Source organism: Pongo pygmaeus, chromosome 5, assembly GCF_028885625.2.
Source record: "Pongo pygmaeus isolate AG05252 chromosome 5, NHGRI_mPonPyg2-v2.0_pri, whole genome shotgun sequence".
Lineage (NCBI taxonomy): Eukaryota > Metazoa > Chordata > Mammalia > Primates > Hominidae > Pongo > Pongo pygmaeus.
Genome location: NC_072378.2, coordinates 14,047,222 through 14,074,947, shown reverse-complemented (window position 1 = coordinate 14,074,947; position 27,726 = coordinate 14,047,222). Strand labels below are relative to the sequence as shown.

Below are 27,726 nucleotides of genomic sequence, written 5' to 3'. Positions count from 1 at the left end.
TTTCTTCACATGCATACGTTTAATAACATGAAAGCCACGACAGAGGCAAAAACACTAAATCAACTTGGTATCCATTTTACTCCCTAATATTAGGGGGACAGTGAACATATAACTCAAGCAATAAAATGCCTTTGGAAACCAAGAAGGGAAGGGCCCAAGTTTGATAAGAGAAACCCAACAACGGCTAAAACATCCATGCAACATTTCGTGAAGTCCCTTCTGCCAGTAGCTCCTGTGTGTCCATATCTTGGAGTGTGTTAGGCTACTGCCAGTGGCTCCCGTGTGTCCGTATCTTGGAGTATGTTAGGCTACTCTTCAAGAGCAGACCATGGACCTGGCTTCCTCACTTCCCCAAAAGAATTCCTACAGAAGGCTACAGGAAAGGCTTCTTGGTAACCTTCTTTGTTTCAAACAATGGAAAACATGAGAAATGGACAGCACCCTCTCATCCCCAAAACACCACCATCATAGCAAGGATAATGACTCAATGGAGTTTCAAATTTGTATAGTGCTTTATATGTTTTCAAAGAATTTTCACGCATATGATCTTCATCAGCCCATGCAACAGCCTTGTGGTTTATAATGGAGAAAGCAGACACCAGAAGGAACTTGCTCAAGATCACGCAGCCAGATAGTGGGACAAGGGGGCAAGCACCCAGACTGCACCGTCAGCCCAGCATTTCCAGCCGGCCATTAAATAGCTCTCTATCTTGTCACTCTCTCCGACTTCTTTTCCCTCTCTATGTCCAGGCTGCCTGTCAGTTCACAATGCTATCTCACTACAGATACAGATTTCAAAAGCAGAAAAACACAAACCTTCTTTGACAAGTACATATAGATATAAAAATAAATGTGGCACTCTTCTTTATTGCTTCTTTATGGATGTCTTTCCCAGATGAAAAGACCCTGCTGGGGAATAGTTCATCGACCTGTTATTTCTTTGTACACAGATTACTCCTTAGTAATAGCAGGACCTTCACACCAGGAAATTATTTGCTAAATATTTCCCACTGTCTCACAGCTTGATCTGTCAATTTCTCCCAGATGTAAAACATCTGGGCTGGTACAGCAAAACACAGAAAATTCAAAGAGATGTCCCCAAGATGCAGAAGAGGACAGCTGTCCTCAGGAGTCTGTCACGGGCCAGCTGGGGGCATTCATATTTCCCAAGACCCTTTTCCGGCTGCATCTCACCATAGCTTTTATATGACTGAAAAAGTGTCCAGGAGGTTGACCAGATAGCTGCATACATCGCTGAAAAGGTGGCCATGGAGAAGCAGCAGTGGCCCCATGCTATGTGGTCATGTGATGGTTTTCGAGGCCTGCCCACAGAAAATGGGGTGGGATCCACTTCCAGATGTTTTCAGTGAGGTGAAGGACTTCACAGGAGGATGCCATCTTCAGCGTAGGCTCATTCTTCTCTCTTCCAGTGTGACAGACAGGCACACCCCTGAGCCTCAGCTTCAGGAAGAAGAACCTGCAGAAATCCTGCTCATACCAGTTCTGTCTTGTGAGGAGTCACTGGCCCTAAATGCTTATTTGGGGAGGTAACTGGGAGAAAAGCTCGTTCCATGCCAGCTTTAGAAAAATCTGGGAAGATACTCTGTAGCCGTGCAAACTTCTAAAAAGAAATGAAAGAAACATGAAGTGAATAATTGGAAAAATTCAGCAGTTGTCACCTCCTTTTAAACTCTATTCACTAAGAGCTGGCTAGACAACCCATTCTGGAAGCTCTCATACTCACTGCCTCACTTGCTCCACAGGGATTTGTACCAACCATTTCACTGGCGTCTCCAAACTTGGACCAGGAGATTCACTGATTGTGGCCATTTCGACCCCCTACTGTTAGGTCTCTGTATGGAAAGTCAATGCCCACAGAAGCAGGCATTTTCCAACAAGAAGCTAAAGTCATTCATGTTTAAAACATACTGCCTGGTAACTCTAATTATCTTCTTATACGCAAATAACCCTAACATCCTAACTGTAAGATCTTTGAGGGCAGGAACAATGTCTTACACCTTTTTACACCCTGTACAGTGCCTAGCATAATGCCTTGAACATAGTAGGTGCTCACTGGAGTCTTTGATTGACTGGTATCTAAAATAGAAACCAGAGAGATGAGTGCACAGTCAGAGAGGCAAGTAAGTGAATAGAGGGACACAGTGAGTGGCAAGAACCAGTCCTGGGGTAGCTCCTGGGTGAAGTCTGTCATGCCGGCCCTGCCTGGTGGATGGAGACAAAGGGGGCAGATCACTTCCTGGAGGGGTCAGACACACGTGTGGCCCTACTCTCCCGCAACCATGGTCAACACAGGTGAGCAGCCATGCAGAAAGAATCTCTGAGGGCTTTGAGCCGGAACCTGCAACCAACAGCTCATGGGCATGTCTAGGGTGCCCGAGCACCGGCCAGCCATCCTTCACCCCGGAAGCCTCCTGCTGTGTCTCACTGCTCTGGCTTTTTGGGATTAATTCTTAAGGCATAGGCAGAAATACCAAAAATAGAAGGGGAGAACCCCCACGAGAAAATAGTTTGAAGGCAGCCAAAGGAGGCTGATCTATCCCCTGGCATCCCTGGGGCAGTGGGGCCCACTCCCTCACCCACAGGAAGAGCGGGGCCTCTGCTCTGGGATGGGGGACCCTCAGCGCTGCAACTTCTAGCACTGTGCCTACAGGGCCTCTGCTCGTTCACAGAACCCCTTGTCATTTCCCAAACGTCCTTCCTATACCTTACTTTGGTTTTTTTTTTTCCACAATGCTCTAAATGTAGCCACTAGACAAAAGCTGGAAATATTTCAGGGAGCTTCCTGTAATGATTCTCCCAGTCTAGGGGCCTCAGAAAGTCCAGGGTTCAAAGAATAAGCTCCCTCACCATTATTAAATGATTCACACTATCTGCAAAAGATATTTGGATTGGTGCCCTGGGTAATCTTTTAATAACAGAAGATGTTTTAAAAAGATACTTACACAAGTGAAAATGATGAGTGTTAAGTAGAAAATAACCAGAGCCAGCAGCAGGACAATCTCCGCTCTGTATTTCTTAAAAGTCTCTTCTTTACGCCGTGCAGGGCATCCTTTAAAAAAGTAAGTGACATGTGAAGCCATTTTAACAGGATTTTTCTACCATGAAAAAAAGCTACGAATGCTTTGTTCCTCGGTCCTGGAGTCCTACTTGTCTCCTCTTCCCACCATCAGGATGAACGACAGTGACAGTAACAGTAACAGTGACGGTGACAGCAGCAGCAGCAGCCAGTGCGCACTGTCGCTCTGTGTCTGGCTGCATGCGACAGGACTCTCACACGGCATCTCCCCGAATCTTCAGAGCAGGCCTGAGTAGTCCCATTTTACAGATGAAAGAGCCGAGGCTCAGAGAGGGTGAAGGACCAAGGACCAAGGCAGGTGAGCCAGGCATCTGGTCCAGGCTTATCCTGCAGCCTGTCTGCCTGTACTTCGGATGTCAAGCCTTTCCTGGCTTATTTGGTCCTCCTACCAGATGAACCACCACTTGTTAATCCAGAAATTATCTTAACTTCATCAGTGTTGGGTAGACTGTGGTGTGTCCTCACCTCAGGAGGTTTCAGGGACTATGAAAGGAAGTAGGTGAGCTCCCCTGATATTGCCAAATACGTCAACAGATTTTTCTAGAATCATTCAAGCTCTTTTGGCAAGGCTGCCAGCATGGTTGGGTGGAAGAACAACTCCCTCAGGGTTGTTAAAGGGTGTGGTGCAGCACGAAGGGAGGGTAAGGGCAGGGAGGCCTTTAGCCCAGGGACAGACATGAAGGGAGGTACCTCTCCCCACTCAGGTGCAACACCCAATGTGCTCTTTGGGGAAGCAAGTTGAGCTTTGGCTATAGTGTGCTTGCAAACAGAATCTGCTCGATGCCCCAGGCAGGAGCCGGTGGAGTGCAAATGAGTGGAGGGGGTTCTGCCATTGGAGCCTACAGCTGGATCTCCAGAGAGCTGTCAATCCCTGAAAATGGATTCAACATTTTGTGCAGCAGTCGAGGGATGGATTCTCACAGCCATGGGTCATGAGAGCCATTGTCCTCATAGTCCCTAACATGTATTGATTATTCAGTCTATCCCGGGCACTACACTCAGCATTTTAATGCAACTTCTCATTTAACCTTCACAACAAGCCTATGTTGTAGATGTTACTTCCATTTTAGAGATTAGAGAACTGAGGCTTAGAGTGAATCAGTGATTTGCTCAAGGTCACACACTAACAAAAGCCAGGGTTAATATTTGAGCCAGATCTAAGTGACTGTAGACTCTGACCCCTTAAGCTGTAGGCAATATCGCCTTCGAAGAGGAAAAGGAGAGAAAATCAGCTATTCTCTTCATTTTCTCTCCACTCCCCACAGGACATGCCTCCCCTCTCCATCTCCTCTGCAAGGTTCCTCTCATTCAGGTGAATATTCATTGAGGGCCTACTATGTGCCCAGATACATCAGAGGAGAAAACAAAGAGGTTGTTGTTCTTTTGGGGAGACAGACAGTAAATCAATCCATACATAACATGCCAGTTGTACTAAGTACCAGGAAACAAAGAAACCAAGATGAAGGGCTGGAGATCCAGAAGGGCCTAAGGGAGGTGTGTGCATACAACACTAAGCAAAAAGCACACACTGCCCCCCTTAAACAGGGACTGTACTCTTGCAGGTGTAATAATATTACCCTAAGTCCGATTCCTTTCAGATCCCTGACAGAAGGAGAAATCAACTGTTGTATGGAATCAGGGGCTCTGTGACCACATTTTTATCATTTCCAGCCTCAGCCCCTAACAAGTGTTGGGCAAAAGTCAAACAAAAGGCATCATTTAAGCCACAGAAAAAGAAAATGGTGACATGCTTGCAGCGGATTTCCACTTTCAGCCACAGATGTGATCCAAAGCTCTAGAGCTACACTCCAAAAGAGAGGATCGATTTTAGGACCTAAAGGAAGTACACATGCATTGTGAAAGAAGAAAACAAGTGCAGCAGGTCACCTCACCTGTCACTCTCAAAATCACCTTGCCACTTAGGTTTCTCTGCCCATCCGGGTCCTGCAGAGTGCACCTGTATGTCCCCGAGTTGCAGCTGGTAGTGTTTCGGATCTTCAGGGAATAGGGCCTTTCACTGGGGGCGTCGAAAGAACCATTTTGCCCCTTCTGATGATAGTGCTGTCCCCTGAGGTGGTCTTCCTGGGGTGTCTCCATCCTCTCTTCACCGCCCTCCAATAGCTGTGAAGAAGGAATCATAGCGCATCACGGTCCACTGCAAGCACTCCAACTTGACACCAATTGTTCCATTTTGTTTTCAGAAGATCCAGCCTCAACTTATGTTTGTAAAACAAGACATGATGCTTTTGTGTGTGTGTGACCTCTTGGGGAGGAGAGATCTATGAAAATTCCCAAGGCTACATCTTCGGAATATATCAGGACTGCATCTCATGATTCTATCATAAGTATCCCAATTTCCACCCTATATTAGGGAGAGAGAGTCACTGTTGATGACAGTGATAAGCTGTGTGTGAATCTTGCTGGATTATATTTTGTGTCTATGTATACATGTATAGATAGGATTGTTCTGTATTAAATGTTCTCTTGTTTTCTTCAGACACCAACTCACCCACTGAATGATTCCTATTTTTGTATCCCAGCCTTTTATTTGGAAAAATTCCTAAATCCGTTATGATCCTTGCCAGACAATTCAACTAAAATCAGATAAGCAGATGAGCAATGCCTCCTGCGAATAGTCACCTTGTTCCTCAAGGGCTGTGTCTCTGTGTGGTCATGCCTGACGTCGCCGAATGTGCCACATCTTTTCTCTGTACTAGGGCAGCGAGACCGCTGAGAAGCATGCTTTATAGAGAGTGTATGTGTCAGATCATTTGCTGGTCATATCAAACTCCACATGGAAGGGCAGTAACAGCTGACTTCACTGTACTCAGGACAGACCAGCCGGACTTGGGGAGATGCCCAATTTAGCCAAACATTTTATCTGGCTGGCTTTCTTTCTTTTTTTCTTTTTTGAGACAGGGTCTCGCTCTATCACCCAGGCTGGAGAGAATTGGCTTGATCATGGCTCACTGCACCCTTGGCCTCCTGAGTCAACCTTCTGGTACTCCCACCTCAGCCTCTCCAGTAGCTAGGACTATAAGCATGTGCCACCACACCTGGCTGATTTTTATTTGTTTGTTTTTTTAGAGGCAGTGTCTTGCTCTGTTGCCCAAGCTAGTCTTGAACTCCCAGACTCAAGAGATACGCCCGCCTCGGCCTCCCAAAGTTCTGGGATTACAGGCGTGAGCCACCGCACCCGGCTTGCTTTCTGTGAATTCTTTGTGATCAAACTGGTGGAGTGTCTTCAGCATCTCCCACTGCATAGATCAGGCTCATATCACATTCACCGTTAATTCTCTCTTTCTTAGACATATTTTTAATTTGCCTAATTAACTTGCTAAGTAGCTCCTCCATTGAAATACTTTAAAGCTTCTAAAATGAATTTACACAAGCAGTAAAGCAAATCCTTGTTTTCAGCCTTCCTGGGCAGCCCTTCAACAATGACATTCCCTAGCAGCACCTGAGTTTCCCTTTGCTGGTTGGCTGGGGACCAGCAGGGAGCCCAGGATTAAGTGATATTCCTTACCTGTCCCTAGCATAACTGCACCCAAGAGCCACCTTAGGGAAGGAGACAGAGATTATCAGGCTCCACTGCCACTATCTTTGCTTGCACCTATCAATGATGAATCTCTCGTTCTGGGAGCACCCTACAACTCTGTTCTGACTTTTAGGAAGGGACTCAGTGTAGGGAAAGAGATAACCAAGGAGTTAGGGGAATACTCTGAGAAGCAACTCAGGAAAGAAAATACATACACACGGGCACCTGTGCACTCATACACACACACACACACACACACACACACACACACACACAGAGTCATTTCTGCTTCATTTATTAATTCAGGGCATATACCACAAGGTCACCGGAAAGCTCAGGCTCCAGCCCTGGTGTTTGTTAGCATTCCTGTAGAGTGGGCTACAGAGACATCTGGTGGCAGATTGATCGCTCCTGCAAGAAAACCTGCTCAGCTCCCTCCTAGCCCTGAGCTGAGACGAATGGCTCTTCTCAGGCCGAGTCTGTGGACATAAATCCCATTGCTTGATGGTCGTTTTTGTGTGGAAAGATTCCTTCCTAAATAATCAAGCATCTATGCGAGGAAGCTAAAAGACTGGGGCCCTTGGGTGTGCAAAAATAAAGCACAAAAAGGAGGTGGGGCCAAGGAAATTTAGAGGAAACTAACGGTGTCCACCTGATTCCAGAACACATCTAATTTAGCACCATTTTTCCCTTTTCAAGCCTAAGTAAACCATAAACTGCAGCCTCATCATGGGCTCACACTGCTTGCCTCTCCCTTCCGCTGCCTGGCAGAGCGGCTTCTTCCTACTAGGCAGGGCTTTTAACAGACCAGAGGCCGAGGCCCATCCAGGGCCAGTCTGTGTCTAGGATGGTCTGAAAGCCAGTTTGAAATAATTAGCTCAGCCCAGTCCCTGCAGTTCCCATTCCGATGTCCAATCTTGCTTTTCTTTTTCTAAATTAACCTCCAAATGCGAGCGTAGCTGCAACAACCATTTTGAGATTATTCACCCACGGTTTTCTCCTGGGGAGCTCCTCTCCCATCCAGCAACCCCTCCCTCAGCTCAGAAAGGCCCATCTGAAAGTCAAGGTCAAAACTGTGAACCCCTCTGGAGCTGGTAGAAATATAAACTATTGTGTCTATTTACATAAAGATGGCCCCATTATTGTGTTAGCTGCTGGGAATTGTTGAAGCAAAAAGGTGCTGGTGATCAAAACTGGCTGGCAGTAACTTCTGCCTATTTGCAGAGAATTCATTTTAAAAATCAGCAGCAACACCAATAAAATGTAGTTTATTTGATGGTTAGATTTCCAAGGGCCTCTGGCAAAACCGTCAGTGGGCCGCTAGTTATTTTTAAATGGCAGAACAAAGGCAGGGTGAGCCATAAGAACGGAAGGAAGAATCAAGGGAGAAGGCAAAACAAAGAACCTCAAAGCAACCTGCAGAATTCTGATGTGCTGCCACCAGTGGAATCATGGCAAAATATCTCAAGTCTCATAGGGTCATCTTCCAAACACCCCTTTTCCTAAATGACCCAGAGAACTATCGGCAAAACCTAGGAACTCTTGCCAAACTAACGAACAGCACTGTTTGCCTAATAACTAACTACAGCAAAAAGAATTCCCTGTAAATTCATACACTGCACCTGGAAATATTTCATAACCCTCCCTCTGACTTCCAGTTTTAGGTATATACATTTTCAGCTAAACTTTCTCTTGTGACCCCCAGCTGTGGAATTTGGGGTTTATCCACAGCTGCAAAAGTCGTGGTAGTTTTTATGTTAATGTTGCATGCTCAGAATGGGGGTGGGGCCCTAGCAGGATCAAGGGACCGTATGCAAAAGCTCAAATCATTATCGTCAGCTACGTGGCCAGGCAGCTATCACCCTGCTTTATCAGATGAGCTAACTGTGGCAGAGGCACCACCAAAAACTGAAGGGAAATTTCAGTGGGAGGAAAATGGAGTAACAGCAAATGGGCCATCCCCACTTTGCTTTGTTTTATGCGTTCTCATAAACATTGGAGCTGGCTCAAAATCAACCACTGGCAAGAACAGCTCTTTAAACATTCCAAATCTAAAAGTGTTCCATCGCTTCTCTGCAAAAGCATTTTAGGAAATAGTAATTTATAACAAAAGGAACCCTCAGATTCATTCACAGCCAACCATAATTGACAGGAACTATTTAATGCACCCTTCACAATGCTAATATTGTAGTACAGTGTGCTAAAGCACAACACAATTTCAGCAAATTAATTACTCAAAACACTCATCCCAATCATGTTTTAAAAATCCACATGTTGTACATTAACTTTTATGCTGACAACTCTATCATTTTTGGTTGAGCTGGAAAAGTGCAAACGTGGGACATCTCATTTTCAGAAAGCCTGGGGACTCTGACTTGTCTCAAGGCCTCCAATTTGACTGAATTATTTAAATACCATATTCTTTCTCTCAAATGGAGATTTGACCTTAAGGAAACCACAAGCCCTAAATTAAAATAAACTCTCTTTCATTTGCAGAATGCTAAATCAAGCAAACACAAGTACTAATTTTATGGGCACGTGAATGGAGTCAGTTTTTGTTTTTGTTTTTTTTTTAATGATGAACTAATTTGAACTAAAACAAAAGACATAAAATAAATCATTAATTATGGCTGAAACTGAACCAGTATTCAAACATCCTATTGTGGAAAGCGTTTTTTTTTTAAGTGTACATAATTTTATCCAAATATATGCCTCCTACATTACCATATTTGAAGCTAAGAGGGCAATAGTTTCATTTTATAGCAAAAAAAGAGTTTTGATCACAAAATTGAGATCTAAATTTATCATACATCAGATTTGTTAAGAATGCAGGGCCAGGCACGGTGGCTCACGCCTGTAATCCCAGCACTTCGAGAGGCCGAGGCAGGTGGATCACATGAGGTCAGGAGTTCAAGACCAGCCTGGCCAACATGGTGAAACCCCGTCTCCACCACAAATACAAAATATTAGCTGGGCGTGGTAGTGGACATCTGAAATTCCAGCTACTTGGGAGGCTGAGGCAGGAAAATCGCTTGAACCCAGGAGGCGGAGGTTGCAGTGAGCCAAGATTGTGCCATTGCACTCCAGCCTGGGTAACACAGCAAGACTCTGTCAAAAAAAAAAAAAAAGCGGGGGTGGGGGGAATGTGCAATAGGTGCCTACTTAAAAGAAAAAAACAGTATAAAAATTTCATCTAATGATTTGATAAAACATATTTAAGGGTATAGACTGTAAAGATTTAAAGTTGGTATTAAACTAATCTGATGTATTCCAACCACATTGAGCAGCTTTCTTTATTGCATTTCTTGTGCACTAACATTCACGTACCTTGGTTTCTAACTCAATTAAAGTGCCAATATAATTCCCATTCATCATAAAAACAGCTCTTTATAATGTGCAAAATAGTTTGGCTCGGAGGTTGATGTCATAATGAGGGTTGAATGTATGAGCATTAATATCGTTTTTTTTCTATGCGTAGTTTTATTAGAAAAATGATTTTCCACTTTGAAATTTACTAGGTCTAACAGACAGAGCTGGATTTATGGCTGTTAACAGTGTTATGAGTATAGCAGAGGCAACATAATTAAGAGCACAGTCATTGGCATTGGACTGAGCTGGAACCAAACTCCAGCCCTCCCACGGCTACCTCTGCTCTTGGCCAACTGACTGAACGACTCTCAGGCTTGGATAGCTCCACTGGAATCTGGGGGTGATCACATCTCACTGAGCTGGTGTGAAGATACTTATGATGATGTATACAGACCCTAAGCATCGTATCGATCACACAGAAAGCCCTAAAGATGTTACTACTCTCTCTCTCTTCTTTTTTTTTATAACCAAGGTTTCATTCTGCATACTAAATAGTTCCCTGAATATAAGAAGTATTGAAAAAGTATTTACTGAATGAATGCGTGAATTTTAGAAACAGTGAGAAAGTTACAAGAGCACTAGCTTTGGAATCAAAGGTCTGAAGTCAATCCCAGCTTCTCCACGTGTTAGCTGGGTAATCTTCCATATGACACTTGACCTCTGAGCCCCATTTCATCATCTGGAGCTCCCTTACTTGCTCATGGGGTTATTATAAGAATCAAGTGAGAAAACACAGAAAAGTGCTGTATAATTGGTAATGCTGGTAATAGAAATTATTCTTGTATGTAGCTTTCCACACCATCCACCCATTCTGTCATTTCCTTACCACTGACACTTCCCATCTCCTCTGGGAAAGTTGTCCTAGAAGTCCCAATCTCTGCTCTAGGGAGAAACTGTTTTTTCCACATACAATGTCTTCAAAATATCCACAACATTCTGAATTTTTTAAAGCATCATCATAATAATGTAGCAAACCCTATTGGAACTGAGATTTGAAGGCAATGTTGGACCCTTCATTGTTCATGCCAATCATCTCTCTTCTATTAGCATCCCGTGCGGCCTGCTGGACCTGGAAGAGGTACCATTACAAGCTCTGAGTTCATGTCCTCTGAAGAACTCCACATCTAGGTTCTAGAGGAGGCAACTTAACTCAGGCCTGGTATCCCACGATCATGGAGACTGGCTCTGATAGGCATGTGACCCAGTCAAAGTCCCTTGAGAATAATCAGACATAAGTTGAGATATTTGAAGAGAAACACAACCTTCTCCTTTGCACTTGCTTCTGGAAGGATATACAGGTTGAGCATCCCTAATCCAAAAATCTGAAACACTTCTGCTCCCATGCATTTCAGATAAAGGATGTGCAACCTGTCCAACTCTGTAGTTATTGGCTATGATCTGGCTGCGATGTAGAGGTTGGACACAGAACCAATGTAAAGGAAGGCAGAGTTGACAGACGGAAAGTCACCAAGTCCTGGGGACATTCATGAACCTCTAAGCCTAGCTATATTCATTGCCAGGGCTTCAGAGCACCACAAACTGGGTGGCTGAAACAATAGAAATGTATTCTCTCACAGTTCAGGAGGCCAGAAGTCCAAAATCAAGGTGTTGCCAGGGCCAAGCTCTCTGAAGGCTTTAGGGGAGAATCTGTTCTGTGCCTTTCTCTTAGCTTCTTGTGGTTGCCAGCAGTCCTTGGCGTTGCTTGGCTTGTAGACACATCACTCCAATCCCTGTGTCTGTCTTCACTTAGCTTTCTCCCGGTTGTCTGTATCAGTGTGTGTTTTCTCTTATTAGGACATCATTCATACTGAAGTAGGGCCCACCCTAGTCAGGTAGCACCTCATCTCAATTTGATTACATTTGCAAAGACTCTATTTCAAAATAAAGTCATAATCACAAGCATCAGAAATTAGAACTTCTGATCTTTTGGGGGCGCACAATTCAAGCCACAACGCCAGCCATAACTGAAATGTGAACTGTATTTTGATTTTTCAATTTTTTCCCATTCCAATTATATATAAGTCTTATATAAGCCAATTATATATATATTTCCTTCTCTTTAGGCTAGTTTTGATTGGATTTACAATCCCTCACAACTGAAAGCCTCCTAATGACAAGGCACCCTGCACCACCACGTAAATAAGGGTGGTACGTAGGGTGCTATAGGCACATGGCTCCAGCTTCAAGGTCAGTCCTGCTTTGTCCCTTGGGCTCACATGCCTCCCACTCCTTGAGGAATGAGACCTCAAGGCCTGATTTGAATCAGAACCTCTGTTCTCCAAGGTGATTATGAACTGTTTATGGAAACCAGCACTCTTCTTTTCCTAAAGGTTTTCCCTATGTGGACCCATAATCCTAGGCAGCTACCAGCTCTTCTAGAATTGGTAACCTCGATTCTATCGGTAATACCTATTCTAATCGGTAACCCCGAGGACTGCTGGCAACCACTGGAAGCTAAGAACTGGAACAATTCTTCAAATTGTCCCAATTTGGGACATGCAGTAGACTGGTCCTCCAAGAAAGCATCAAGTGATATTAGCAAGCCTTGGGCTCCCAAGTCTGTACTAGTTCCACATGACACACACGGAAATTTTACCCAAATACACTTCAGTGCAAAACAAAACAAAATGAAAAACAAAAACATGCTTATGAGTACAAAGGAATCTTAGGGAAGTATTTTCCGTCCAGCTCTATTTTGAGCTAATGATTGTTGATACAAAATTTAGGGTTATTCCAGGAGTAGCCAGGAAGGGATTATGGAAACATCTTTAGAGGGAGGAAACTTTTTTTAGGTAATCAATCTGCTTTTAGTCTTGCCATACATAAAAGTTTCCCTTATGTCACTAAGAGCTTCTCCAAACTTCCTCTTCTTTGTGTAGTGACATTGCCAAGTACATAGCTAAGACAATCCAGTCTTCATGTGACTCAGGTTCCCCCTTTTATTAATGGAAAACAAGTTGGTTTTTTTGTTTAGTTTGTTTTTTGTTTTTTTTTCAATTTAACTCTCAGCTGCTTTCTTCCTCCCTCCCCACTATCAAGCTAAAAGATTTTGGCAACTTGTGCTCTGTTCCACTATTGTCCAAAAATCTCAGTGATCCACCATTCTCATCTAGATGAGACTTCTTCTACAGCCCCTCAGAGGCGACCTCATTCCTCCATGCCCACTCCTCCGCAGAACCACATGAACAGGACTGGTGAGCAAGAGGAAAAGAAGGAAAAGAATGAAGTCTCCCTCTGACACTCAGCTTCTAAGATGAATCATATTCTCTCCAACACCAGGAGAAATATGCTTTGCTTTAGGCATATTTTGCATTATGCCATTCTCTTTGCTTAAAATCCTTCAATGAGGCCGGGCATGGTGGCTCACGCCTGTAATCCCAGCACTTTGGGAAGCTGAGGCAGGTGGATCACCTGAGGTCAGGAGTTCGAGACCAGCCTGGCCAACATGGTGAAACCCTGTCTCTACTAAAAATACAAAAAAGTAGCCGGGCATGGTGGTGGGTGCCTGTAATCCCAGCTACTCAGGAGGCTGAGGCAGAGGAATCGCTTGAACCTTGGAAGAGGGGGTTGCAGTGAGTCAAGATCATACCACAGTACTCCAGCCTGGGCGACAAGAGCAAAACTGTCTCAAAAAAAAAAAAAAAAAATCCTTCAATGGCTCCTTACTGCCAAAAGGATAAAGTTCAAGTCATTGTTGCTGGGCATTCAAAGCACCTCACAACTGTCTCTAGCCTACTTTCTAATGTTATCTCTCAGCCATCTGCTGTTTAAGCCTCCCTTCTACATCACTGGTTACCTCAATGGTTCCCAAAAAGTCTTAGTGGATTCCCAGGCCTTTGCTCAAGATGGTTCTCTGGCAAAAGTTCTACATCGATCCTGAGATGGCCAATGCCAGGCCCAGGATGGGGCACACATTTGGGACTTAGAAATATTTACTAAACAGTGAAAGTGTAAATATGAGAGACATCTGAAAAGCAACTTTACATCTTTCATGGTTTGACCTAGGGAAGAGCCCATAAAAGTGATTCAACCAGGTCAAGTACTATAGGTGCCAATGGGGACAGTATGATTTTTTTTTTAATTCTAACATACATGGTTTTCATAATTCAATGGTTCTACATTTAATGTAGAAATGTTTCCTTTTTGTCCTAAAACATGTTCTTAAATCCATCTTACAACAGAATCATTCTAGAATCCAGGAAGCACAGTAAGTGTTCGGTACTGGCTCCTTCCATGGTCTATGAGGGTCTGTGGCTGTATAGATTACATCTGCCCCGACTGCTTATCAACTCTAGGCCCTCCTAAGGCACTCTGCTCTCCTCAGTATCCCTGGTTTTGTAGCTCATTATCACACAAGATGGTAGAGACAGAAAACATAACTTCACCAAAAAGAAGTTTAGCAACATACACGGAAGAGCCTTGAACTTTTGAAGTGGCCTCACGCAAGCCATTAACCTGCTCTCCAACAGTTTCCTTAGTGTTAATGTCAGAAGCAGAACACTCCATGATGGCCCAAGATCTGCCCCAGCTGGGGCTCTTCTCAATATTATAAAGTCTATTTATAGTAGACTTTTATATGAAGTCACACTCTTACTTCCCTTTTCTCCCTTCCTTTGGAAATGATCTGAAAAGGGCACTTGTCTTGTGATGCTTCACTGTCCTCACCCCCGCAGCATCACCCAGAGACGACACCATATATCCTCTTTCGTTTTGCATCACCCGTAGGCTGTCAGGGCTCCTAGCATGATACAAGAAGGCATTGCATCTCTGGGATAAATAACCACTCATTATTATCCTTAGTGAATATCAACCAGGCCCAAAGTACTCCATCCAAACTCGTCCTCTCTCTCCAAACCTACATTAAAGAGAGTGTAGACACAGCGATGCTTTTCATGAAGTCCAGCTGCAGCCCTTTAATGCATGGCTTTACTACTTGCAGACATGATATTGCGCTATGCCCTTTTATGCTGGAATTTAACCACAGGTCATGGCCAGTGGAAGAAAAGTCATGGATCAAAGTCAATTTGCATATTTTCTCAAAATACCTCCTCAAAGAATCACATCTATTACAACTTTTTTTGTGTGTGTGTGTGTGGTAGAGACAGGTCTCACTACATTGCCCAGGCTGGCCTCAAACTCCTGGGCTCAAGTGATCCTCCCATCTTGGCCTCCCAAAATGCTGGGATTACAGGAATGAGCCTGAGCCACCACACCCAGTCTACTATAACTTTAAAAGATAAATCGATTGGCTCATGCCTGTAATCCTAGCACTATGGGAGGCTGAAGTGGGAGGATGGCTTGAGCTCAGGAGTTGGAGACCAGCCTGGGCAATGTATTGAGATCTTGTCTCTACAAAAAATTAAAAACATAAAAATTAGCCAGGTGTGGTGGTACACCCTTGTAGTCTCAGCTACTTGGGAGGCTGAGGTGGGAGGATTACTCGAGCCCAGGAAGTCGAGGCTGCAGTGAGCCATCTTCATGCCACTGTACTCCAGCTTCGGAAACAGGGTGAGACTCTGTCTCAAAAAATAAAAATAAAGCTAAATTGAGCTACTATCCTAATGAATATAATGTATTAACTTTTCTATTTCTTCTCAATCACCCATTCTGCCTTAAAAAGTATAAGGGAGGAAGGGATGAGAAGAGGACCCTTTGCTGGATCCCAGTTAAGAGGACATGGTCCATAGAAGAGAAGAGCAGGGCCAACAGCAATTGGGATATCTCTGTCCACTTTTGGCTTCACCTTTAGCCTCCTGCGCATGTGTCTATTAAGTCCCCTCTAGCCCATCTCACCGCATCTTTGAAACAGAGATAACAGAATGAACACTCTTCCTTCCCAACACTAATGTTGCAAACAGATTGGATGCTGTCTGTTTTGAGTTTTCTGGTCAAAGGCATATGATAAAAAACACACGGTTTACATGGGTCCTTTTGTTAATTACAAGTAATCAGTGCCAAATGGACAAAGGCAAGATGCTACCTGGTGCCGAAGGATTGAGTGGTGAATGGAATTTTAAACTGTGAGTCATTACAACCATACTTATGATACGCAGACAGCCTGCAGAATGTGCTTCAATCTGGTGGACGGTGAAAACCCACTGCAAGGGACTCTGCTTTCCTTGCCCAGCACAAAGCCCCCTCCTATACCGGCAAAACAGGTTTTACAAAGCCAGGGCAGTGATGATGAAGTGAGTAGGATGGGATAAGCTGGCTCTGGTTACCAAAATGAAATTCCTCCCTTTGTGGCTACCCCTCCACTTTGACGAAACATTTTACAAGAAACTTGTAGAAAAATGACCAGATGCTTAATCTTCTGTAAAATGAAGTATTTCGGCATTTCACCACTGGCCTTATCTCCAGAACACTCTATCCATTTTTGTTGTATAAGGATAATCAATGCAAAAGTATAATTATTGGGCTGGAAAATAATAAGTACCTACAGAACATGCTGAGAGCTGTTTAAAAAAATGCTTAAAGGAACAACATATGTCACTTTCGAGGCACCTGATTCGTTTACTGGTATAGCATAACTCTCCTACCCATGAATCTCAATCACCATTTACTTCTCAAAAAATAACTACGGTATGACTTTTCATTGGCACTATTCCATGGAGCAACAGGAAAAAAAGAACACCTAGAGACTGCTGTCCCTTTTCTTCTTGACAGAGTTTTGAAAGACCTTCGGGGTAAATCTCACAAGAATTGTGTCTAATAAACAAGTTCATGCGTTACAGAGTTACATCACCAGCTGACATCCAAGGAGAAGTCCAAGGTTAATTGCTATGGTTTAGTGGACCATTCCAAATGACCCTGTGCAAGAAGCTTTCACTCCAGAACTGTTTGAACTTTACAGTCTGAAATTTCATCTTCTTGTTTCATGAGTACTTTTTAATTACTCCCCTGGGGGTATTAATAATGTTTTCTTTCTTTATTAAATAGTTACTCTCTGATAGTGGTTTCACATTTTTCCCCCTTCTTTGAGATAACTAAGTCCCTGCCTGGTTAGCCCAGGGGCACTTTGATTTTCTTTACCTTAAGTTATTAAGGTAGAAAACAGAGATATCAAGATAGACCTCTAACAACTCAGGATTTGGAATCAGACTGCTTGGTTTAAATCCCAACTCCACCATTTAGCCAGCTGTGCAAAAGTGGACAGGTTATTTCCCTCCCTAAGGCTCAGTTTCCTCACCTGTAAAGTAGGACTAGTAACAGTACTAATCCCTAAGTGCATTCTTCCGATGGATGGAAATGGATAATGTATGTAAATATTTACCTTGGAGCTTGGCATGTGGTGAGCATTCAAAAATTGTTTTTTACAATAATTTTTAAAATACTATTGTTTTGACTATGAGAACAATTTCGGAATTGCTGTGTTCTCTGATCCCACAGTAAGTAAGGTACCAATGAAGTAGGAATATTTAACACCTTACTTTTACACACAATACAATGCTCTGAGGCAGCAGCACCATCCCCGTCATGCATAACTCATGAAGTGCTGGGCTGAATTCACAAAGCACCTTTGCAATTTATAGGGCAAAAATTAGGTGCCGTGAAGAATACACAGAAGTATTGATACAGCCACTGCCCCCCAGAGAACTGACAATCCAGTTAGGAGACACATACACAAAGAGATCACCGCAGTGATGCCTTGTACTGTTAAGTGGTCAAAGACATGTACAGTTTCTTATAGTATCTTTCATGGTGGGCAGAAGAACGCCCTGCATTTTGGGGAAAGCTACAAGCGCAGAGTTGCCCCCATGGTAAGACAGCAAATCAGTGAGAGCTACACAGTAAGGTTGGAATGTCATATTCATTTGGGTTAAAATGGAGGTGCAGTGGTAGCAGTGGCCTGACTTAAAGAAGGACCAGTGATATCAAACAGTAGCTGCTTGGCTTTGGAATGACACCATCATTGCCATCTTAGAATCTGAGAATGTTTCAGTCAAGAGCAAACCTTGAAAAAGCCTCCTTGTCACTCAGTCCTCTTACAGTAGGAGCAGCAAGGCCTGTTCTTACACATGCGGGCTCCGGCTCATGCATCCACCTGATGCCCTCAAGGCTGCCTCTCTCACGGCTGCCAGAGGAAGGAGGAGGAGGGCTAGGGGAGGAGGCCAAGGGTATCCCACAAAGGAGATGACCACTGATAACTACCATGGATGAAATGGCCTAAGTCACTTCTGTGTCTTAGCCCTTCCTTTCAAATTGCCCCCTCCCCCTCCCATGTATCATGGGCATCACAGTCACAAAACACAAGAAATTGGAAGTCTGGAGACATGCGCCCTGTCCAATGCCCAACAGGGACCAAATCTAGGTCCCTGTTGCTTTCTTCCTGACCTGCTGGCCCACAACCACAGGTGGCCTCCAGAATTAATCCAAATGAGAGAGCCTCTGCCCTTCCAAAACGTCTTAAGTGGATCATTCATCTCAGGCCGCCTTCAGTGGCAGGAAGGGGATTGAGGTCTGCGGAGAGCAAAACCTAATTCGGCCCTGTACCTGGATGCGGATGGGGTGGGGGAGGCGCGACGGGAGCCTGGGTACTCCAAGTTCAGCTGCGGGAGACGCCCCCCGCCCCCACCTGGCAGCCACAGAGGGTCGCCAGCCTAGGGGAGATGGTTCCTGCTGTCTTCAAATGAGCTCACCAAACCCCAGCCCGCGGGTATCGCAGCACCTACCTTGACCCAGGAGACCGTGTAGGGAACCTGCGGATCCCAGGGGGCGGTGCAGGGCAAGTCCACATCTTCGGAGCAAGCCACCTTCACCTCCGGCGTCGCGGGAGCCAGGCTGTAGGCTACAAGAAAGAGAGAGCGCGTCGTGAGCAAGCGACCGACGGGAGGGGGTGTCGTGGAGGGGCGGGGGGCGACAGGGGCTCGCGGGCCCTACCGCAGCTCAGGAGCAGAAGCTGGAGGCCGCGCGACATGGCTGGAGCGCTGCGCCGCTGCCACGAGCTGCAGAGCGGTGGCGCGCTGGCGCCGGCTGCCCTTTTATGCCCGCGCGTTCGGGAACTTCCCTGCGCGCCAGCCCGGGGGATTCCCCGGCGGGCAGCGGAAGCGGGTGGCGCGCCCTCCTAGTGCCGCTTAGGCCGGGGCGCCCCCGTCCCCGCCCCCGTCGCCCCCGTCCCCGCCCCCGTCGCCCCCGTCCCCGCCCCCGTCGCCCCCGTCGCCGCCCCCGCCGCCCCCCTCGCCGCGTGCGCGTCCCCGCCCCCGCGCGCCCGGGCCGGGCGCCCCGAGTTCGCGTCGCTGCTGCGGCTGGCAGCGGCGACAGCAATCCCCGCGTGACGCCCAGTGCTGGGGGCTTCGCAGACCGCGCTCGCGCGCGTGACGCTGCCGTTGACCCGCAAAAGGAAGCCGGGAACCGGGCCATCCGAGCGGGATCTGCCCATTTTACGGAGGCCAAACCAGATTCCGAGAGGGTGGGCAACTTCCTCAGAAGCCCAGCCTGTCCTTGGGAACGCACTGGTGAACCCAAGTCCTCACTGTTTTCCAGAATCTGTGATAATCAAAGGCGCGTTAGATTTCCATAGAAACATACAAGTCCATAGTACTTGGCTCCCTGCCTTCCCCGAGAGGTTATTAGTCAGTACCGTCCTACCTGTTTAAATTATATCACCAAAGGAGAGTGTCTCCTATTAAAATAATAATTACACACACACAAACACAACATTTTTGGAAAAGAAAATTCTAGAAGCCAATGAAATCACCTGTAATTCATCCAGGAAGTAACTTCAGTTAACATGTTTTTTTGTATTATAAAATGTTTATAACAACATAAAATATTTATAACATTTATGTCAGTGCACAGATTGGTATTTTTAATGGTTTATTCTTCCTGCTATCTTGTAACCTACTTTCTTTTAGCTTAATAATTTGCAAGCAGTTCCACATAATTAAAAACTTCCAACAGCATCATTTTGGTCCACTGTTCAGTTGCACCATAAATTAGAATTGATTAGTGTTAGACATACAGGTTGTTTCTTTTTGTGTTACTAATATTAGAAACAATGCTGTGATTGCTATGGGAAACTTCAGTGTAGATAAATCTTTGCTCTAAAATTGCTTATTTTCTTAGAATAAATACCTCAAGGAAATTGTGCTAGGTGACGGGGAGTTTCCAATTTTGTTAAATATTGCCAAAAAGTTACCTGCAAGGAGGTGTCTTCAATCTATATTCCCATCTGCAATGAGAGTGCCTGTTTGCCAACACAAACTTATCCAACCTTTCTTTGTCCATCCAAGAAGTTAAAAAGAGTGGCATCACTATACCACCAGTTTTAATCTGCTCTTGGAAGTAGTTGTACCAATTGACAGTCCCGCCAGCTTGTGTGAGTACCTTTTCCCCAGCAGCCTCACCAAACTAATTTTTTAATTGTGAAAATGTTAAGCACACAAAATAAGTATAGAAAATATGGAATTGAACGCATCTGTATACAATTTACTCTTGAGAAATAAAACAGTACTAACATTTTTGAGACCCTCTTTTTTTTTTCTGAGACGGAGTCTCACTCTGTCGCCCAGGCTGGAGTACAGTGGCCGTGATCTCAGCTTACTGCAAGCTCTGCCTTCCGGGTTCACGCCATTCTCCCGCCTCAGCCTCCCAAGTAGCTGGGACTACAGGCGCCCACCACCACGCCCGACTAATTTTTGTATGTGTGTACTTTTAGTAGAGACGGGGTTTCACCGTGTTAGCCAGGATGGTCTTTTGAGACCCACTATGTGTCCTCTGCCAGATCTCATACCTAGGCATTTATGCTTCTTTCCAGTTTTTCCTGATTATAAACAATGTTGCAGGGGAGCTGAAAGTCTTCCAACACTCTAGCTCAGTAATTACACTGCATTGTTAAATATTGCCATCTTATTATCCAAAATGCACATGCCCATTTACATTCCCCTCAGCAGGTCTTAGCATGATCAGATTTTTTTTTTTTAAAGATAGGGTCTCACTATGTTGCTCAGGCTGGTCTCAAATTCCTGGGCTCAAGCGATCCTCCTACCTTGTCCTCCCAAGGTACTGGGATTACAGGTATGAGCCACTGTGCCCAGCCAGATTTTTTTAAATTTCTGCCTATCTAATGAGTGTGAAATAGTAGATCTTTTCTGCTTAATTTATGTTACATTGATAACATATGTTTCAAGAACATTGGATAACCTTTTCTGAGGATTGTCATTCATATCCTTTGGCCTTTTCCATGAGTGCTGTTTATAAAATCTGAGCCAAATCCTTTCTTGGTTATATCCATGCCAGATCTCTTCTCCAAGTTTAAGATTTGTATTTTCCATTTTGTTTTTTACATCTTTAATCTACCAAAGAGTTTTTAAAAAATATTTTAATGTGGTCAAATTTACTGATCTTTTTGTTTATGATTTGTGCTTCTGGTATTGTGTTTAAGAAATCTTTTCCTGCCCTGAGATCATAAAAACATTCTCCTTCATTTTCTTCCAAAACTTTTAAAGTCATGCTTTTTCATATGTTGGTCTTTAATCCATTTAAATACGGTTTGATGTCGTGATCTAACTTATTTTTTCCATATGGATAACCATTTTTTCCAATGCTGCTTGCTAAAAGTCCTTCTTCCCTACTGATTTAAAATGACATCTGTGCTTTATACAAATTTCTATGTATGAGTGGACCTGTTTCTAGACTCTATTCTGCCTCTCTTTGTGCTAATATCACACTTTCTTATTACTATAATTTAATTAAGTCTTGCTGTGGTGGAAGTGAGTGAGTCCTCACATGCTGAACTTCGTCTTCAAAATTGTTCTGGTGGCTAGGTGCAGTGGCTCACGCCTGTAATCCCAGCACTTTGAAAGGCCCAGGTGGACAGATCACTTGAGATTAGGAGTTCAAGACTGGCCTGGGCAACGTGGTAAAACCCGGTCTTTACTAAAAATACAAAAAAATAACAAATACAAAAAATAGCCAGGCATGGTGGCTTGCACCTGTGGTCCCAGCTACTCAGGAGGCTGAGGCAGGAGGATCACTTGAGCCCAGGAGGTCCACGCTGCAGTGAGCCGAGATTGTGCCACTGCACTCCAGACTGGGTGACAGAGCAAGACTGTGAATCCAAAAAAAAAAATGTTCTGGCATTCTTGGTTCTTTGTTCTACCTTATACACATTATATCAATTTGTGAACCTCAAAAAATTTGATTTGAATTTTAGAGGAATATATTCAACTTATAAATTGCCTAAAATCAACATCTTTAGAAGTCAGTTCTACAAATTCATCCCATATTGTGTATCTTTCCATTTATTTAGGTCTTCAAGAATTTTTAAAATTATATATATATATATAGGTTTTTCATATCTTTTGATAGATTTCTTCCTGGATACCTTCACATTTTGTGTTGCTACTTTCACATATATATTTTTTAAACTATATTTTTCTAGGTGTCCATAGCCAGTGAGTAGAAATTTCCTTTCTTATTAATGTTAACAATGTGTTCTTAGACTTTCCATTAAGTCACTTGTTGAATTATGAATTATTTAGAGGATTTTAAAAAAAAATCCCAATATATGGTTTGGTTTTCATTTTGCTACTGGTGTCTAACAGTTGAGGTTGCTCAAGAACAGTCTGTATGGTTCTTTGTTGCATATCAAGGATTGCTTTGTAGCCTCATATGTGATCTTTTGGTAAGAGTGGCAGGTACTCGGAAAGAAAGATCTTTTGATCAAGTTTGCTCATGGTGTTGCTCAGATCTTCTATATCCTTTCTGTAATCATAAACTATCAATTACTGAAAGAGATGTGTTAAATTCTCTCCCGTGACTACAGAATTGTCCGTTTATCTCTGAAATTTTATCATTTTTTTGGCTTGGTATAATTTGATGCTATGTTTTAGTGTCTGGAAGTTATGCTTTTCCAATGAATTGTTCCTTTTTCTCTTCATTTATCTGACATTTTTTTCTAGTATTCCTTTTTGCTTGAAATACAACTTTGTCTAATTTTTTTTTTTTTTTTTTTTTGAGATGTAGTCTCACTCTGTCACCCAAGCGGGAGTGCAGTGGCACAATCTCGGCTCACTGCAACCTCCACCTCCCGGGTTCAAGCAATTCTCTGCCTCAGCCTCCCAAGTAGCTGGAATTACAGGCACCCGTCACCATGCCTGGCTAATTCTTGTATTTTTAGTAGAGATGGGATTTCACCATGTTGGTCAGGCTGGTCTTGAACTCCTAACCTCGTGATCCGCCCGCCTCAGCCTCCCAAAGTGCTGGGATTACAGGCGTGAACCACCACGCCCAGCCTGTTTACTCTTAATATTACCATCCTCTGCCTGTTCCTTTCTCTGGGTTAGTTTTTTGCTGGCGTTTTCCATACCTTTACATTCAACATTTCTTTGTCCTTACATTCTGTTGTGCCGTTTTTAAAGTATATTGTTAGATTTTCTTGTATCCAGTATGACTGACAATCTATCTTGCTAATTGAGGGTTTAATTTTACTTACTTTATGAATTCTGCTATATTAGGATTTATTTTGGTCATTTTGTTTTACGCTTTATGCTTGCCCAGATTTTTCTCTGCCTCTTCCTTTCTTGCATCTTTTTATTGACCATCAATAAAAATATTTTAGCCCGGGCGCGGTGGCTCATGCCTGTAATCCCAGCACTTTGGGAGGCCGAGGTGGGTGGGTCACATGAGGTCAGGAGTTTGAGACTAGCCTGAACAACATAGTAAAACCCATCTCTACTAAAAATAAATAAGTAAATAAATAAATAAATAAAATTAGCGGGGCATGGTGGCACATGCCTGTAATTCCAGCTACTCAGGAGGCTGAGGCAGGAGAATCACTTGAACCCAGGAGGCGGAGGTTGCAGGGAGCCGAGATTGTACCGCTGCACTCCAGCCTGGGTGACAGAGCCAGACTCGGTCTCAAAAAATAAAATGAAAATAAAAATGTATATTCTGTGGTGTTCTCTCTACTGATTTGGAAGTCATGCATACTATTTCTCTTATGTGATTATCTTTTTATAATTTTTAATAAGCATACTCGATTTAATAAATTCTAGAGTTAATTAATATTGCCACCCTTTTCCCTAAAATGCCCAAATGCCCGAACTCTGCCCATCTCATCTACTATTATGACCAGTACCCTCATTCCACTATGTTTTTATACTCCCCAAGTAGTCTTTTTTTACATATTAGTTATTTGTTGAAATTTATCTCATATTGTACATCTCACTGCTTCTTTCCTGGGTCAATTCCTTCTGAGGTATATTCTTAATTCTTTTAGCAAAGGTGTTCAAGTGGAAAATGCTCTCTGTTTTTGTCTGAAAGTGTTTATTTTGCCCATATCCGTGAATCATAGTATAGCTGTAAGTTGACGGTTATTTCTTCTCAGCACTTGAATATATTATTCCATTGCAGCACTTGAATATATTATTCCATTGGTCTTCTGGCTTCTATCGTTGCTGTTGTAAAGTTCCAGACAACCTGATAACTCATTCCTTTGTAGGCAATGCTTTTGTCTTTGAGAGCTTCTAAGATCTTGGCCTTTCTACTTGGTCTTTTTTTTTTTTTTTTTTTTTTTTTGAGATGGAGTCTTGCTCTGTTGCCTAGGCTGGAGTGTAGTGGTGTGATCTCGGCTCACCGCAACCTCTGCCTCCCGGGTTCAAGCGATTCTGGTGCCTCAGCCTCCTGAGTAGCTGGGACTACAGGCACGTGCCACCTTGCCCAGCTAATTTTTTTGTGTGTTTTTAGTAAAGATGGGGTTTCACCATGTTGGCCAGGCTGTTCTCAAACTCCTGACCTCAGATGATCCGCCCGCCTCGGCCTCCCAAAGTGTTGGGATTACAGGCGTGAGCCACCGCACCCAGCTGGTCTTTTAGTTATACTGTGTTGTGTCCAGTAGAGGATTTCATGTTATTTAATCTGCTGTGGTTCATAACTTTCATTAATCCTCATTTATCATGTCTTGAACATCTAATAGATGTGGTTGGTCCTTCACAGTCCACACTCCTTGTCAGTAAGCCCTTCCTCTGCATGTTCTGTCTCTTCATCTCTTTGCACAGGCTTCTGAAGATTCCTCAGATCTTTCTTTCCATTCATTAGTTATTTATTTGGTAATATATAATCTTTGGTTTAACATAGTAAGTTTTAAATGATAATTTTTAAATTTCTGAGTTATATTTGATTTCCTATGTAGCTCAGTCTAATCTTTTTGATGTCTTATTCTGTTATGTTCTTTATTATTATTATTATACTTCTTTTATGACTTCTCATTTTGAACATGCTTATTTTTAATCTACCTGATAATTATATTTTATCTGAAGTTGTTGGCTGTTTCATATTGTTTTTTGTTTTGTTCACTAACTGTTGGTTTTGGGGGATTGTTTTTTCATGTGTTTGTAGTTGGGTCTTTTTTTTGGTTTTGCCTCCCAGACTGGAGTGTGGCAGCATGATCTCTGCTCACTGCAACCTCTGCCTCCCGGATTCAAGCAATTCTCCTGTCTCAGCCTCCCAAGTAGCTGGGCGCCACCACGCCCGGCTAAGTTTTGTATTTTTAATAGAGATGGGATTTCACCATGTTGGCCAGGCTGGTCTCAAACTCCTGACCTCAGGTGATTCACCCACCTCAGCCTCCCAAAGTGCTGGGATTACAGGTATGAACCACCACGCCAGGACTGTATGGTAGTTTTTAATTATAAGTTAATCTTTAGTTGGGACTTCATATGAGGATATGCTAGGAGGCCTAGGATGGATGTATGGCCTCCCAGAAAGGTTTTATTTTTGTTTCAGCCAGGTTCCCCAGGATATTATCAGCGTGTGACAGCACTTTATATTAATTTCTTGGTGGGACATGTCTTAGACCACTCTAGTAATATAAATTTAAATATCATATCCATGCAAGGGCACATTAATTATTATAAATTAATTTTAAGGGGAGCTTTTTTTCTTTTTCTCAAGCAAGCTTCCCTGTCATCTCCCTGTGTAAGCAGGCAATGGTTTTCATTTCATCCTTACACCAGGGTCTCAGTTCCAACTCCCTACTCTTCTGGGGCCCAAGCCCCTTCCTGTGTGCCTGCTGGTTATGAAAGCCTAAGCTCCTTGATTTAATAAATTCTAAAGTGAATTAATATTCCCAAACTGGATTCCCAGCCTGGCCAACTGTCCTCCCTGACCTTACCCCCAGCAGCCCCAGGGGCAGCTCAGGCTGGTCATAGTTCTTCCTCCATTTTTGACCCTTCAGCGTTCCCTTACTTTCTTGCAGGTGCAGCTAGGCATTTATTAGACTGGTTTCAGCATTTCTAGAAATTCGCAACAGCTGTTTTTCATATTACATGGAAACCTATGTTGTTGAAAAATAGAAGCATCCAATCTGCTGCTCAATAACCTAAAAGCTTGCCGTCACAGGAACCCCTTCTTAACCCACAGAGTTGAACGACAAGGTGTATTTTCACACGTAGCATATTCTTCCTCATGTCCTCATACTGAGTATGAAGAGATTTCTGATGAAGACCATTCCTGAGGAAGCATTTTCAGGCTAACTACAGGCTACCTTACCATAAAAAACCAGACAGTATTTCGTAGCGTGTGTCTGGCGTGGGAGTGGGAGTGGAAATTCAGTAGCTCTGGGTCCTGACTTGGGTTCTTCCTCGAATGTATGAAAGGAGCTTACCCGTATGTTGATCTTCGCTTTCAGTGAAAAGGGAAAAGGTGAATGCAGAGGAAGAGCTTCTTGCCTTTCTAAAACCACTAGTTGTCACCTTCATGTTTTCTCTGCTGTGACTATAAAAAGAGAAAAACCGAAAATCATTAGAAAACATTGTGGTTACGCATTCTCACTGCCAAGGCAAGCATTTGGTAACCTTGAGCAAGGAACAAAGCTAGCCAGGGCCCTCTCCCTTTCTTCTGACCCTCAGACCTTCCTGTCTGATTGCAATTTGCATCACGGCCAGGGCTTCATCATTTAATTTATCTCAGAGAGCGTCCCGACGGAGCATGGCAGAACATTGTGAACCTAGACATTTGAGAAGCTGGTCAGAGTTTGGGAGCCAGGGGAGAAAGCTCTAGAATGTTTTATTAGTGCTCTCACCTGCCCCTCCCAAGGCAGGGACTCATGGGGAACGGGTGTGGAGAGAGGGAAGTTTTAATTCACTATTAAACATTCACTAAGCAGCTGGTAAGTGGTGCATAAGAAAAGACCATTCTCAAGAAGTTTACACAGTAGAATACAGTTTCCTTTTTTTTTCTGGAGTTGCTGGGGGAGTGTCTCACGATGTTGCCCAGGCTAGTTTTGAACTCCTGAGCTCAAGTGATCCTCCCACCTCAGCCTCCCAAAGTGCTGGAATTACAGGCATGAGCCGCCGTGCCTGGCCATTGAATACCATTTTTCACAGTGGACCGTGCTTGCCTCTCTGGAGTTCTACACAGTTTCTCGCTGAGGGTCTGGGGGGACTGGGATGCAGGGGCAGAAGGTGGTTCTACAAGGAGGGAGAGAACTAGTGACGGGAGAATTCAGGGGAGGAGAGAGGATTAGGAGAAAAAGGAAATGAGAGTAAGGCATGCCCTTTAAGAAAAAGTCCCGAGGGAGGGGGGCCAGTGAACACGTTTCTGCTGTCTGCCTTAGACACCTGTCAGATGCTGAATGGATCATAAATAGGCAGAAAGAAGTTTGTGATAGGCTGGAAATAGCTCACCTGATGACTGCTGCCAGCGATGGGGGCAAAAACCCATGGTACTCCCCAGGCACCCAGCTCTCCACCCAGCCTGACTTCCTGGCTGGACTGATCTG

At 43.8% G+C, this 27,726-nt stretch overlaps 1 protein-coding gene across 4 annotated transcripts; it reads right to left on the bottom strand.

The window, feature by feature from the left end:
- Positions 1-27,726, bottom strand: CD83 (CD83 molecule). Of its 4 annotated transcripts, XM_054492193.2 has the most exons (6): positions 27,632-27,726; positions 26,611-26,720; positions 18,677-18,792; positions 4,990-5,218; positions 2,964-3,070; positions 1-1,618 (listed from the first exon to the last, which is right to left on the bottom strand). In XM_054492193.2, the coding sequence occupies exons 2-6, from the start codon at positions 26,702-26,704 to the stop codon at positions 1,493-1,495; spliced, it is 672 nt and encodes a 223-aa protein (XP_054348168.1). In that variant the 5' UTR covers positions 26,705-26,720; positions 27,632-27,726; the 3' UTR covers positions 1-1,492. The 4 variants fall into 4 exon arrangements, with proteins under 4 accessions (XP_054348168.1, XP_054348167.1, XP_054348169.1 ...); XM_054492192.2 differs by lacking the exon at positions 27,632-27,726 and having other exon boundaries at positions 1-1,621; positions 26,611-26,716; XM_054492194.2 differs by lacking the exons at positions 26,611-26,720; positions 27,632-27,726 and adding an exon at positions 18,885-19,117 and having other exon boundaries at positions 1-1,621.